General features: G+C 38.5%; 1 protein-coding gene across 4 annotated transcripts in view; it reads right to left on the bottom strand.

Moving 5' to 3' along the window:
• Positions 1-1,567: 1,567 nt before the first annotated feature.
• PIWIL4 (piwi like RNA-mediated gene silencing 4) overlaps positions 1,568-15,169 on the bottom strand; it is a 61,406-nt gene continuing 47,804 nt past the window's right edge. For 2 of the 4 annotated variants that reach the window (XM_019657169.1, XM_019657166.1), the window contains exons 13-20: positions 14,599-14,671; positions 9,501-9,704; positions 8,413-8,516; positions 6,856-6,926; positions 5,229-5,382; positions 3,121-3,246; positions 2,860-3,007; positions 1,568-2,164 (exon numbers count right to left, since the gene is read on the bottom strand). In XM_019657169.1, the coding sequence (XP_019512714.1) occupies positions 2,048-2,164; positions 2,860-3,007; positions 3,121-3,246; positions 5,229-5,382; positions 6,856-6,926; positions 8,413-8,516; positions 9,501-9,704; positions 14,599-14,671 (997 nt within the window). In that variant the 3' untranslated portion in view covers positions 1,568-2,047. Of the gene's footprint in view, positions 2,165-2,421; positions 2,565-2,859; positions 3,008-3,120; positions 3,247-5,228; positions 5,383-6,855; positions 6,927-8,412; positions 8,517-9,500; positions 9,705-14,598; positions 14,672-15,169 lie in introns of all 4 variants that reach the window. The other 2 variants (XR_002125602.1, XM_019657167.1) reach the window with 2 other exon arrangements.

Here is a 15,169-nt window from a genome sequence, read left to right as displayed (position 1 = left end):
TAGATTTATTTAAGCCAGCTGTTAAGTGGTGGCACTTGACAGCACCCTTGTACTTGGAAGGAAGAAAACAACACCCAAACAAAAACACAACCACTCTGGATTGGCACAGTGCCTTTCCTCCACTTGCTTATACAATGCCAATTTTAAATCATTTAAGGCACTCCCTCATCTAAAAACGCAGGGAAGCAATTTAAAAATCTTAGCGTACTTCACTGTACCTTGTTAAGGCATTAGAGTCTGGTGGTTCATCTCACAGATTTTGGAGTCACACACACCCAAGGGCAAATTCTAACTCCACAATTTATTAATGTTATAAAGGTTGGTGAGTCACAAATAAATGGTCATTATAGTGCCTAATTCATACAGTTCTTGTGAAGATTAAATGTGAATGGAATGTGTTTAGCACTGTGCCTGGAAGGTAATAACCATCTCCATCCTCATACCCCACAAATGGTTATATTATTACTGAAATGGACCATGTTACCAGGCCTGGAAAAAAACTCTCACATTGTAGAAGAGTGTTTGCAGTGCCATCTTTTATGATCTCTGTGTTGGTGTCTGCTTCTCCTTACCCCTCTGAACCTTTAGCTCTCCAACCCCCCTTCACTGCAGCCTTCCACATAATCTTTCTCGTGAGAATCTAGAACTCTGATGTTTCCTTCATCAAAACGGTTTTTGCATGTAGCCACATTCTCATTTCTGGGACATTTCATGTGAAAAGGATGAAAAGATGAGGAGAAAAGAGCAAAGGAGATTGGGAATGAGTGGCTGATGAAGTAGAAGAGAAACAACAAGTGTGTGTTACCCTAGAGACCACGCACAGTGTCTCAGGATGCAGGAAGTGACCAACTGGGTCACAAGCTGTAATGGGTTAGGTGAGGCGAGGACCTAGAATTGACAATCAAATTTAGCAAAGCAGAGGTCATCGGTGACCTTAAGAAAAGCAATTTTGCTGTAGTGGTTGTGAAATTCTGATTGGAGTAAGGTATCTGAGGCATCAAGCACAGACTACTCCTTTGAGAAGTTTTTCTGTAAAGAGGAGCTAAGAAAGGGGGGTGGTAGCTGGAGGGGAAAATAGTTTCTTTATTAAGATGCGAGAAATAACAGCATACTTATGCCAGTGGGAATGATCCAGTGTGACGGGAAAATTGATGACGCAGAAGGGAGAGGAAAGAAGTGCTAGAGCAGCATTCTTCATAGGTCAGAAGGAATGGGGTTTAGTACAGAGGTGGAGAGCCTTCCATAGAGCACAGACATGGTTTATTTATGATAGCAAGGTGAAGGCAGGGTCAGTGCGCATAGATGCCCTTAGGTGGGTAGATGGAATGGGAGCCTGTGCAAGTTCTCTTCTGATGGAGTATTTTCTCAGTGCAGTAAGCAGCAGGGTCATCAACGAGAGTAGTTTTTATAAAGTGAAATACAGTACCATCAAGAAAGCAAGTCATACGTTCAGTTTTAGAAACTCAGAATGACTGTGATGTGGTTGAGTAAGAATCTTTGCTGAAAACTTACAAAATAAGGTGCACTTGTAACTTCCACTAAAATTCAAATGACAATCAACACAGTATGCAATGCTCTAAATTTTCTTTATTTTCTAATAACTATTTAAACCACTCTACAAAACGCTCTATAACATTATCTAAGAAAACTTCTGCAAAATTTAGGGTGAGAATTAGACCCCATTTACCTACCATCAAAACACCACACAATTGCTTCTCAGCCTTTTGGCTAAGACCAAGTATAAAACATCACGCAAACACTTATTTTCTTAGAGGCTATTTAGCTTTGTGGAATTACTTAGAGGTGATGGTAAACTTTAATTCCATATACCACAATGAGAATTTACCCTAAGCATATAACTCTTTAAAACAACACAACATACATTTCTTTTGAACATTTTCAGATTAAGTTGTTTTGCTTTGTTTTTTTCCTTCCAGAAATTAAAACTAAGCTCAATCTCCTTTCCCCAGTCACAGCCTCGATCGAGAGTTCACGGTAGATTTGTGCTTTTTGATTCCTCATCTAGTGGTGCCAATGGTTTATGTCATCACAGGTAGAAGAGAGAATTGGCTAATTCCAAACTTGGTTCTTTATGAATGCTTTGTGCCACCAGGAAGGTCAGCTTGTGGGCATACTGACACGGCGCTGGGATACTGATTAAGCCCTGAGGAGGAAAAAGTATTGATGGAAATTAAGAGGATAACTTGTTCTTCAAAGCGATTTTTTTCCTGAGATTTTTCATGTACTAGTTACATATACAGTAGAATATGTTTGTGAATAAATAACTAAACTCAATCAACAAAGGACACCCTTGCTCACTGGGAACTTAGGTTCATTGGGCAGAATGGAGTGGAGGGCCAGTCTGGTTTCATGGTGCCGGGAGCTGGGAACCATCCCACTTAGGGCTGTTACGTTTCCTACCACTTAATGTTCTGCAGGGCTCAGAGCAAATCTTGGCCTCGGGCTGTTGAGAGCAGCTCTTGGCCTCGTGCACAGGAACACTGACAGAGCCACATCCGTTACTTTGCCAGCAGACATCTGAGGTGGCTTCGACTTCCTCAGCTCTATCAAGGAAATAACAATAATCCTAATTTCCTCCCAGTCTTACATAAGATAATGTATATAATGAAGTCCTCTGGAAATTATAAATACTAATGTATTATAATAGTTATTGCTATTTTGTTGCTATGACAGACTGGGTTTCGCCCACTGTGGACTCAAGAAGTCATTCATTCATTCATGCTTTGTGAAAAGTCAGATATTGTGCTAGGTGCAAGGATACAAAAGTGAATTGGGTGACAATTCCTGGGTGGGAACTTTGAGTATCAATACTCACATAAGTAAACAGCTGTCACTCACCGGCCAGTTGTAGTACAGGTGGCAGAGTTTGAATGTAAGTCTCTGCATGTGATCGGGCTTCAGGCCATTGTCATCATAGATGACATTATAGTAGGTGGGATTAACAGTTCCCCGACAGGCGACCTGGGTGATCAAGTAAAAGTCGTAGCTGAGGGGAGAAAAAAATGGAATGAATGTGAGAAAGAAGGCAAACAGAACAGGGCCAAACATGAACACACCATGAATGTCCTGTTAAATACAGGCTTTCTAACAGCACTTAACGATTCAGGACGTGTTGCTTCCAAGTCGACCACGGTGCCAAGTGGCGGGTTCTGTACGGTGCGGTTCACCTCCATAAAGAATCGCGGCATGCACTTCTTCCTGACCACAATCACTGACAGTTTGGAGCTAGGAACCAGAAAGCCAAAAATCATCATCATCATCATCATCATCATCATCATAATAATAAAAGACAGAGAATTAAAATCAAGCCATGCAGCTTTCCATTTCTTTTTTTTGTAATTTTTTGATGGAATAAATTCATTCATTAGAATATGACTGCAAAAATGAAGAAAATACAAATCACCCCAATCTCTCCTCCCCCAGAGATACATACAGTTTTTTAAAATTAGGGATTGTCCTTATTTGTTGCAAAAGTGTGTAGGTTCAGTGACATGGCTAGTTTCTACCATTTAAAGGGGATGGGGCAGGAATGGTTGATAGGGCAATGAACTTCAATTAGCACTTCTAAAGAAAGATTTTCCAGAATTATCCATGGAGACAAGAATAGTCCCTCTATTTTCACCTTTACTCTTCCTCTCAATTTCTGGATAGCAAAGGAAGAACCACAAGTGCCTCTTACTCCTTAAATCACTGCTTCTGAATCCTGCAAAACACCCACCTGGTAGGATGAGCAGACTGACAAAATATACATTTGGGCCAAATGCTAAATGGGGAAGTATGAAAGTCAGCATTTAGTAAGGCCAAGGTCAAGTCCATCATGGAAGGAACCTCTGGGATGCAAGGGGTCACCATGAAATTTCACATTAAGCATTTTAATTACTTTAAAAATGTTATGTTTTCAGTATTGAGACTTTTAAAGTTGATGTTATAGTGTAAGAAAACTAACTCTTAGGCACTGTCAGCTATCCCTAAATTGCATACTTGTGATTCTGAAGAGATACATTCATCTGAGGTCAGTGGGGAATAAGACATCTTGGCTCTGACAGTTTGGATGCAGCTGAAGGTGATACTGCCCCCAAGCTATTATGCACTGCCTCCTCTCTAACAGTCACTGATGAGGTCAAGACTCAGCTCCTTGTGGCTGCTGGCCGCAACATTTGGTTGATGGTGGTGATGATGGTTTAACCCTACAGACAGACCACTGTGCACTGCTTGAAAGAGAATGCTTTCGGAATGTTTTAAGAAGCTAACTGAAGATTATCATCCTCCTCCATTTTCCAGCTCTAATATTTTTCTTGAACTTGCCACTTGACATAATCAAAGAAAAATATTGTACTGAGACATCGAATCTAGAAATGTGACATGGAGCAAGGTGCCTGGTGTTTAAGACGGTCTGATTTCCATGTGCAGCCAGCTTCACGGCACTCGCACATTCCTTTCTGCACCTTCCACAGACCTAAGCTGCACATCAGTGCCTGCATTTCAGAGGGTCCAGCTCGGTGTGGATTTGGGTCTTGAATTTGAAACTATAGCTTGTTTTTTCCTGAGGTATGTTAATATGTATGAAGCATCTTCACCTGTCAGCAGCCCTGCAGGCTTCCTGCTGAATCTCAGCATCAGCTGCTCTAGAGCAGGGGAGTCGGCAAACTGCAGCTCATGAGCCACATGCGGCTCTTTGGGTACGTTCTGTCTCAAAAGTTTGCTGACCCCTGGAAGAGCCAATTCTGTCCCTCACAACAATTTAAAAATTATTCGAGAGCCATAAAACAAATGAAATCACCATTATGTGAGTAATATCCTTTAAACATTTTATAAATGAAACTATAATAGTTTTATTTTCATTTTCAATTTTATTTCAGAGCCACATGTACACACCCAAAGAGCCACATGCGGCTCGTGAGCTGCAGTTTGCCGACCTCTGGCGGATCTTCCATCTCAAAAGTTTGCCGACCCCTGTTCTGGAGGATGTCACCTGCGCCCCCACCAAGGGTCCCCAAAGCACACACCACCCAGGCTATTGATGTAAGACCATCCCAACTGCCCTCCAATCTAGGGGAAATCAATCCATCCAGCTGTACTCAAATGATACAGAAACAGAGCAAAACTTAACTGCATGGAAAAAAAGATATGCTGGCATATATTAATTTTAATAGTTACGATGAATGTGTTATAATGGGGAGTGGGAAGAAAGAACAAAAAGGTAATACCTGGTATTTGAATTTGCTTCTGTCACACTGCTCAGCAGCTGTGGAACTTCATATTCAACAAGTGTTTTTAGCTGACCATCCCCTACGCCGTCACGATACACAATGACCCGTGCTGGCAAGCTATGATTGTGTTTGTACCATTTGTTGAGTGCCCCTGCAGAATTTGGTGTTAGTAAGAAAAGAATGACTTGTCTGATGCCAACAAAGAATAACATTTCCATATATTTCAATGCTTAAATAAGTCTGCTATTTGAGACCACTGTGAAATAGGGTAATACCTAATTTGGGTTGAATTTGCAATAATATAAAAATGGATAACTTTTGAGAACATCTCTGCATCTCTGCTATTTAAGGAATCATAATGGTCTCTATGGCATAATATATTTTTAAACTTAGCATATCTCCAGGAAAATTTTAATATTTATGTAATAAATTAAAAATTTAGTTCATGCAATAGACATACACATTCCCAGAACCAAATTAATACTAATTTAGTTTCTTCAACCAAAACCGAATTAATACTAATTTAGTTTCTCCTCCCAAAACCAAATTAATATTTATTTAGTTTCTTTAAATCCTCTCAATAAATATAGCCTGGATAATTTTATATCGTTTTCTTCTCTAATGAACATAAATATGAAAACATAAGGAGAGGATGTGGCTGTTCCTCTCAATGCATCTTTTCACATGAACTCACCCAATTAGATTCCAAGTCTCAGACAATATGAATTCTGAGAACATTTCCACCCACTCTAAGTAGAAATTGCCTATAGAGCAGAGCCAAGACAGTAACTCCTACCCAACAGAAACCTCTCATAACTAATAAAAAAAAAAAGACCAGGTTTTGAAGTAAGGGGAAAGTAATATGATACAACAATTCATTTCATATATATATATATATATATATATATATATATATATATATATTACAATTGCTTTAGAAGAGTATACTGCCCAGGAAATTAAATTTAGTTCAATAGAAGATGATCATATATGTAAGTCCATTATCAGCACATACCACCAAATTCAATTTTTTAGGAAAGAAAATATTTACAATCCCCCAAAGTTTACAGATGGAAAAATGCAGATCAGGGGAGGGAGTGAGATGCACAAGCACACTGCTAAGGGGTGGCAAAGCCAGATTCGGGCCAGGGCTGGGGAGGGTGTGGGAACCCCAGACCCCTCTTCCTATCACATCTCACTGTAAAGAGGGCACCTCTCCTCACCTGTCTTTGCCATCTTCTCCTGCTATGCCACACTTTATCTGCTCGCATCCCTGTCTCATCCCAAAGACCTTCTCTCCTATTTCTAGGCCTAACATTGCTATGTCATAATCCTTGTTCCTCTAGAGTAGGTTTCTTTTGGCCTTCAAACTACTTGCAATAGCCACCAGCAGCTACAAACTCTCTCTCCTCCTGGCTTTCTGTTTATCACACAGAGACTGTAAATTCTAGTTTGATTGGTAGCCTGAGTTAGCACACAGCTTTGGGGTTTCCAACCGGCTGCCAGTTGACTCAGGCAGGCTTGGAGAGTTGGCTTTCTCCTATCTGGTCTGCTATAGGCACGCAGACTTTGGGTCTGAAGGAATCGTCCTTAGAGCCCACCCTCATTGCTGTGATTTTAGTACCGGTCATGAAAACTTTTAAGCAATCTGCAACATCCGTTGTTGTTTTCTGAAGGATACAGCGGGAAAACCACCTAAAGGAAGCAAAGAACAAAAGTAAAGTTCAATGTCAAAATTTCTACTATAAACATGCATTAGGATTAAATTAAGAAACAGATATTATGAGTAAAAACTCAATGTTCACACTTTTGTGTATGCTATATCGTCACAGTTGTATTAAAAAGTCCCCCCCCATCCACAAAATGAAACTTAGTATAAAGAGAAACTAAAGCATTGTGTTGGCATCAGACCCATCTGGGTTCAGGTCTTGGCTGGTATGCTCACCAGCTCTGTGAGTTTGCTGTGTGAACCTAAGCTTCACCTGTACCAAGGAAATTTCCCAGATGGTAATGTAGTTACTACCTCATGGGGTTGCTGTAAAAATTAGATACTATATGTAAAGTCCTTAGCATAGTACTTGGCACACAACAAGCACTAATAGAGGCCTCTATGTTATTATTATAAAGGAATTTATTAGTTTAGCAGTGTATCTTCCATTTTCAATATATTCAAAGATTTCTCAAGCATAAACTTCCATTTCTATAGATGAGCCTTTTAGATTTAAAATCTTAACATGACTAACTTATTTAGATTTCAGAAGCAAGTTCTCTTGCTCAAGTCATTAATTAATTAAAAGCACTTAGAAAATGAAGGTCATGACTTAATGGTAAGCATGAGTCAACATTATTATAGTTCTCTAAATACTATATGCAACAATAATGATGCAATTAGGAATGCTGCTAATTAGCTGGAAGTTCTTTATCTGCTTGATTAAGGAAGTGACACACATGACAGGGACCTCATACAACCTGGAATGAAGTCAGAGGCATGCTGCTACTTTTCCTGTTTCCCACAATCCCAAATATATGCCTGACCACAAATTTAATGGAGTAAATCAAATAGCTTAAGTCTAGGGGGAAAAAAAAATTTACCAATAGTTGCTATAGCCTCAAAGCATTGTTTAGTTACAAATATTGAAACAATTCTAAGAAGTACAATTTAATAAATACAGGGTCCATGTTTAATCCTGCCTATGTGTTTAATGGCTGTGTGAACAACCACCACATCAAGTGTCTGTAAGCATTAAGAATAATAAAATAATAACAAGTGTGTATCGAGCATTTACACGGAACAAGTAAGTGGCAGGTGAGGATATACATCCAGGCAATCTGATTCTCAACTGCTTGACATAATGTATGTCAAGTTCCTAGTCCAGTGCCTAACACAGAGCACATGTTCAGAAAAGAAATGCACAAGAATTTTTACATGGCCATCACTTTTGGAATATGACAGGCATATAGGAGCAATAGCTCGTCCTAATGTGTGTGTAAAAATAGCTTTTTAATGAGGCTACATATTACCCCAACATTATCAATCACATTTACATATGCAGGTAGAGTTTATGACCAAAATGGTTCTTATTTTTAAAATGAGTGAATACAAACTCTTCCTTGCTGTAAAGTTAAACCACAACTAATAGTCAAATAATGGAAGAATATGTAAGGGTAATTTTAAAAGTACCTGGTGATTCTGGGGTTAATACTGGCCACAAATCCAACCACCACCATTCCCTTGTTGAATGCATCTTTGCAGACATCAATACCAACTACCATCAGGGACTTTAACTGTAAAATTAAATTTTTTGTGATTTAATGGAATGAGGTATTATTTCCCCAAAGACTTAATATGATATTTTTAAGAAACTGTCCCTCGTTATTTAATTATTCAAGTTAAGCTATGTGCCAGGGAGAGCAATGTCTAGGTGAGGAAGATTATTAAACCAGAAACCAAAGAGATGTAAAGAGAGAGGAGAGAATATGGTACATTCTTTGCTTAGGAGACTCTCTATAGTCCAAAACAGCTACCACCCCTTGTGGAGGTGGCCAAGGACCATCAGTGGCTCAAGATTCTGAGAAAGTGGTCGAGCTATTTATCCCTTGTCTCTGGGCTGAAGGGATCTGAAGAGGAATTCCACTCCCCTCTCTTCAGATGTCTAAGGAATCCTTAGTTGGCTACACAGCACCTCCCGGAGGGGCAGCTGGGGGTAACCTCATATACTCTGGTTATGGAAACTTAAGGGAATGGGCACCATTCCTTCACTGCTCGTCCCCTCACTTTCTCCCACAGTGGCCAGAGTTCAGGGAAGAAGAGGATTTTCTTAGTTCCCACTAGAGTTTGGAGGTTTGGATCATAGACTTTGCCAGTTCCCCAAGGTCTGGGGAGACCCCATGCAGGGTGCAAAGCTACTCTGAGAGTTAGCACCTTCTAAAAGCAGGTAAAGGCAGAGGCCATGGAGCACAGATTTTAAATAGCGGTCGAGAGGCTCTAAATACGTCCCTCCAAGTCTGTGCCAAACTAGATTCTTTCATGAAATATTCTGTTATCAGCTTAACTGAAGCGCCTTGAGAAGAGGACCCATGCTTCGCTTTCTTTTGCATACCCTCCTGGTGAGCTTGTGTAATGCCAGCACCCAAAGCAGACAAACTACAAACAAGCCCAACAAATCCAATACTTCTAGGACCGTGTACAAATACCACCTACTTCAACTTAATTTTTAAAGTTAATTAACGGATTGATTACTGAAAGGAAAAGAGCAACAGATTCCTCACAGGGATCTCGACAGCCCACAGCTCGCCTCCGAGTTTACAGTTCATTTGCATGGCAATCTTGGAGGCGACACTCATCATCATTCCCTGTTTATTCAAGGTCTGAACAAGCACACACTGGCTTGGGACTGGACAGTCGGAGCTCAAATATTTTTTAATGGAATCATAATAATAGCTCTGCTGATTAGAAGGCAGAATACACATTACCTGAGAGAGAAAATAAAACACAAGGAGGAACAAAAAGTCAATTTAGTTATGCTTAGGAGTAGTTTTTTAAAAAAATGGGAAGGGGTTTGGGGGTGAGAAAGGGGAAGGGATTAAGTAATACAAATTGGTTGTTACACAGTCACGGGGATGTAAAGTAAAGCATAGGAAATATAGTCAATCATATGATAATAACTATGTATAGTGCCAGGTTGGTACTAGTCAGGGGATCATTTCTTAAATTCTATAAATGTCTAACCACTATGTTGTACACCTGAAATATAAAATGATATTGAATGTCAAAATAAATAACGTGTAAAAAAAATAAAATAAAACAGAAAACTAAAAAAAAAAAAAAATGAATACATGGATTCTCCAAACATCTTTTGCCCTTAAGTTTCCAAGAAGCAGATATGAACACAACTTTGAACTTTTAAATGACCTTTAAACCACGGACAGTTAAGGCCATTTGAAATGCCTTCTCATCAGCCATTCACTCCGCCAAGTCCCACTCTAATCTTACCCATCGCCTTTGCTTTCCCTTCCTCCTCGTTTCTGATTTGATTGTTAGTGTCCTCAAGTTCCCTTCTAACCTCTCTCTTTCTCCAGCTACCTCCCCTTCTTTCCCATGATCCTTTTCTGTGGCTCTCCAGCTCTCATCCCCCTGCCCCATCCCCAAATTCACACACAGAGAAGCCAAGTGAAGAATTAGCTTACACAGCGGTCTTTTTCCCAATAGGTACTGGACAACCAAAATTTTTTTAAAAAGCAACCCACAACAGTATTTTTGTTTACTGGAACTTGAGAGTAGGGATTTGAGAGGAGGGACAAAGAGGAGAAAGAAGCTTCAGATCCCCTGCTATTTGAAATTTCACCCATTTCTGTCACTGCCCCTACTTCTTATCAAGTATTTCCCTCACAGAAGGGTCTCTCCTGGCCTAGTTCCATCTCCCTTCTATCTTTTGTTATCTACCTTCAAAACCCCCAAATTATAGAAAAGATAGGCACTAACATGATTAGCAAAAGAAAATTTTAAAAGTGACTTTTTTTTTTCCAACAGTAGACCTGACAAAATACTGTCAAGGGCTAAAATTATTTACACTTAATAATATAAATTAGGGGGAAATATTTTTAAGTTGTTAGCCAAACTCTCTTCGAGGTCTTTCTTCCTTCCATGATATGAGTTTGGAGCCAAGCAAGTTAGGTGGCAGAACAAGGGTGGACCAATGGGGCCACTGTCAAAAGAAGATGGGAGCCAAGTGAGATGTGTTACACCAGGGATGGAGAAGTAAGCAAATATGTGGAGGATGACAGTAGCCATGTTTCTCACTATCAGAGAAGTGGGGGTACAAATATAGAAAGGGGCAATGCTTTCCTGTGGTGTTGGATTAGAACCAGAGGTGTGAACGTATGTTTTTAATACATACATAGATACATCTAGTAATAAAATACATGTAATTGTGCATTATATATGAGTATGTATATGTAGACACATACATCCATTTCCTAGCTTTGCACGTTGAGAAAGCCTGAACCTCAGTAGCAAATGACACATCCAATGTCCAGACATTCATTTCTAAATACTGTTCTCTACCTAAAGGAGTCAGGGCTCACTGGAGAAATATCTTCCAGGGCTGGGCAGCAAAACTTCAAGATTAACCTGGAATATTTTTTTGTAATGTATTTTTATCTTTGTTGTACATGCACATAATATAAAACACTGAAAGCATCCTATAGGTTTTGTTACCAAAAAATAGCAGTTCCCTACCCTTCTCCTCCCTCCCATTTCCTCCTCCCCAGAGACAATCATCTACAACTTGTACCTCACATCCCTAAATAGATGCTTATATTGCTACCTCATGGTTTTTCAGATTTAGGTACATCTGTTCATTTTCTAGAAAGCAAATTGGGGCTTAGGCCTCTTCCCTTCCTTGCACCGGTCTCCTAAACACTTTAAATAACACTTATGCTTTTATACTCTTTTATTTGTAATATATTTAACAAAAAATGTCTGGTGAACATAGGAGGCATATATGTAGATTTAGACTATGTTGTTTAGCCAGAGATTTCAAACAGTAAGTCACAAAACAATAAACAATTAAGTTTTGTTGAAAGAGAGAGAGACTTTATGTTAACACAAAAATCAGCCAATCTGGGAACCACTGCTTTAGTTTAGACTGCTTATTTTATAAATAAGGAAACTGAGGCTCAGAGAATTTAGATTATTTAACAAGCTTCCACAGTTAACGAATGGCATCAAGATTCAGACCTAGATTTCCATACTCTTATCCAATGTTTTATCACTATTGCAACAAAGTATTGTAAATTATCAAATGAATGGGGATGAGGCGTGTTTATTTGGTACACATAAGTTATTTGTCACAACTGAAAGTATCAGCCTTCAGAACAGAAAAACACAAAATCTAGTTTAGTTGTTCTTTCTAATAAAAGCATAGTTTTCAGAGAGGTAGTCCTTAATAAGTTACTAATAGGAAATCTCTTTATGCTCAAAAGTCTTTTTTTAAATCTAGTAGGGTGGGTTTTTGTTTTAGAAAAAGGTTTGCAAAGGAGAGCTAACTTTAAAATTGACTGGTTGCACTTGTATTTGATGCATAAAAAAAAGTTCACTTTTGGGGAAGTTTCATTTCCATACCAAAAGTTTTTGGGAAAAGTACATTTGGAAATTTCTCTGCCCGTAACAAATCAGGCATGAATAGAGTTTTGTTGTTGTTATCCACTAAAGTATGATTCTTCTCTGATCCTAAAGCACAAAAACAGCCCCATCAGGCATTCATAGACATTAAAATTAGGAATAAAATAATATAGACGTTATCTGGTTTTATAAAATTAAATAATTAGCTTGCCAACAAGAAAATTTAAGCCATGTTCTATTTGGGAAAATATTAATCTGGACTATCTTATTGTGCTAGACAATAAGGAAGCAGTCCAAGAAATATGGGGACATGTCAGAGAGACACAAGCCAGTTTGAATAGGGCTCCCACGGGCAAAACGAGGGGCATTTTGGGCAGCAAAATAAATAATAACATAATGGACTATAAGTTAGTAAATAAAATAGGGATCCCTGAATCCATACTGATATAAATAAATGAACAAAGAAATGGGAAGACGAGAACGCTCTTCCTTACAATCTAATGCCACCTAATAGAGGGAAGTATGGAATTAGAAAGCCACCAATTGGCAACCATCGGAGTAATAATGAATTCAGACAAGAATTATCAATGGATTCTAAAACTAATGGGCAAACATTTGATGAGGAACAGGATATTTACAAAGTCTCCAAGTATATCCCTACCAAAAGTTTAAAACTAATTAATTACAAAGAGAAAAAGTAACTTTACAGTGAAGAAACTTGACAGATACCTCCTTAATCAATAACCCCTCCCTGCACACCCCCCCCCGCCCCCACAGGATGCAATAAGAACACTTGCTGTAGTTATCCTGCCCAAAGTGCATGACCTGAATTTAATCATCAGACAAACAAAAATTGAGAGACATTATATAAAATAACTGGTCTATACTCTTCAAAATCGGAAGGTCATCAAAGTCAAAGAAAGACTATGGAACTGTTACAGATTCAAAGAGAAACTAAAGACACAGACACATTAGATCCTGTTACTAGAAAGGACATTTTTTGGGACACAAATGTTCATGAAGTCTATGGACTAGATGGTCATACTGTTTCCTGATTTTGATAGTTGTCCTATGGTTCTGCAGGAGAGTGACCTTGTTTGCAGGAAATATGTACTAAAATATTCAAGGGTAATGGGACATCATGTCTGTAATTTATTTTCAAATGGTTCGGGGGGAAAAGATGACTGATGATTAATAGATAAGATATAGATAACAGATGATAAAAAATGATAAAGCAAATATAAAATGTCAACAACTGGGGAATCTGGGTGAAGAGTATATAGGAGCTCTTAGTACTATTCTTGCAATTTTCTGTAAGTTTGATTTTAAGTGGAAAAGCACACTCTTTTAGGGTGAAAATTCCCTTTGTTTAATATAATATCTTTATGGACCATTTGTTGTTGCGTGTGTGTCTGACTAAAAGAGAAATTAAAAAGCTAAAGACCTTTGCATGGGATATAAAAGGAATGTTGAGCGTTGGGATGAATGAGCTAGGGAGGTTAAGACAAGGAGATGGGACAGGAAAAGCATTGCCATATAATGTGAGGCTGAGGCCTCAAAGAAGAGTGAACACTTCCAAGAAATAGGAATGGTGGAGAGATTTTTAAGAAAAAGGATGTGAATTTTAACTTGTCTGGAATGTCAGGATATGATGTATAATCATGCCTTAAACCCAAATCCTCTGCAAATCAGCCTCACACTCCCTTCTCCCACCACCCACCACACAAATACTTTGGAAAATGAGTCCATTGTGGCTGTCCCACAGGGGGATGAAATGCAGGAGGAAATGACACTCACAAAAGATGAAACACAGAAGAGGGCAAGAATTCAGGGGAAGCAGAAACATGAGGCCATAGGTGACGTGGAAAATATAAATCCTGCAAGCATCCCATGAAACACTGGGGAGAATGCTGGGTGCCCCAACATTTATAGGATAAGATGGAAATCAATTTATCTTAAATCTTAAGTAAATTATGACCCTCCAACAAGTTGGAAAATATGTAGACATCGAAGAAGCTGATACAGGGGTAACAACAGTGTTTTAAAATGATTATTAGAAATATGACAGAGAAACTATTGATTAAAATACTAAGATTAATACTTTCTTGCATGCTTAAGGAAATGCACAACAATTTGAAAACATATCATGGGAGACTATGCTCAGATTCTTTCTTTCAAGACCGATAGATATAACAAAAAATATTAAAATTACACATCAAAACACAAAAATTACTTCATACTTACCAACTGAACACCAGGATCGAAATGTTTCTGTATGGCGCTAAAAAACGCAGCTGGGGTTTCTTGTACTTTTATGCTACATAAAAAGATTTAATTTTTAAGATATACAATTCTCCTCTTAGTAGCACACAATCATATGGAGTTAAAACTATAAAAATGGATTTTTATACCATACTAGCAATTTGAAGAAAAAAATCATTAGACAAAAATGACAACCTTTTGAGACTAAAATTGCTTCTCCCACTATAAGATGTGCCAGCAATGTTTAATAGTCATTTTTATTAGCTTAAAAATAGTTTGGTAGAAAATAAAATTTTCTCAATTGTATAAAATCTCTACAATTTTAATTATGTTGTTCAAAATGGAGTTGAAAGTGAAATTTTGAAATCACAATTTTCAATAATCAAGTATCTGAAATGGGTCAAGTCAAACTCGGATAAAGATTTCTCTAATACTTAATCTCCAGGGGAACTTTAAAATGAATGCTTCAAAAATCATCAGATTAGGGCCGGCCGAGTGGCGCGATGGTTGAGAACTCGCTTGGGATGCCAGAGGGCCCCGGTTCGGATCCCAC

This window comes from Hipposideros armiger, unplaced genomic scaffold (genome assembly GCF_001890085.2).
Source record: "Hipposideros armiger isolate ML-2016 unplaced genomic scaffold, ASM189008v1 scaffold_274, whole genome shotgun sequence".
In the NCBI taxonomy this organism is placed as follows: domain Eukaryota; kingdom Metazoa; phylum Chordata; class Mammalia; order Chiroptera; family Hipposideridae; genus Hipposideros; species Hipposideros armiger.
Note: the sequence above shows the minus strand (reverse complement) of the source record. Positions and strands in the feature narration are given on the sequence as shown.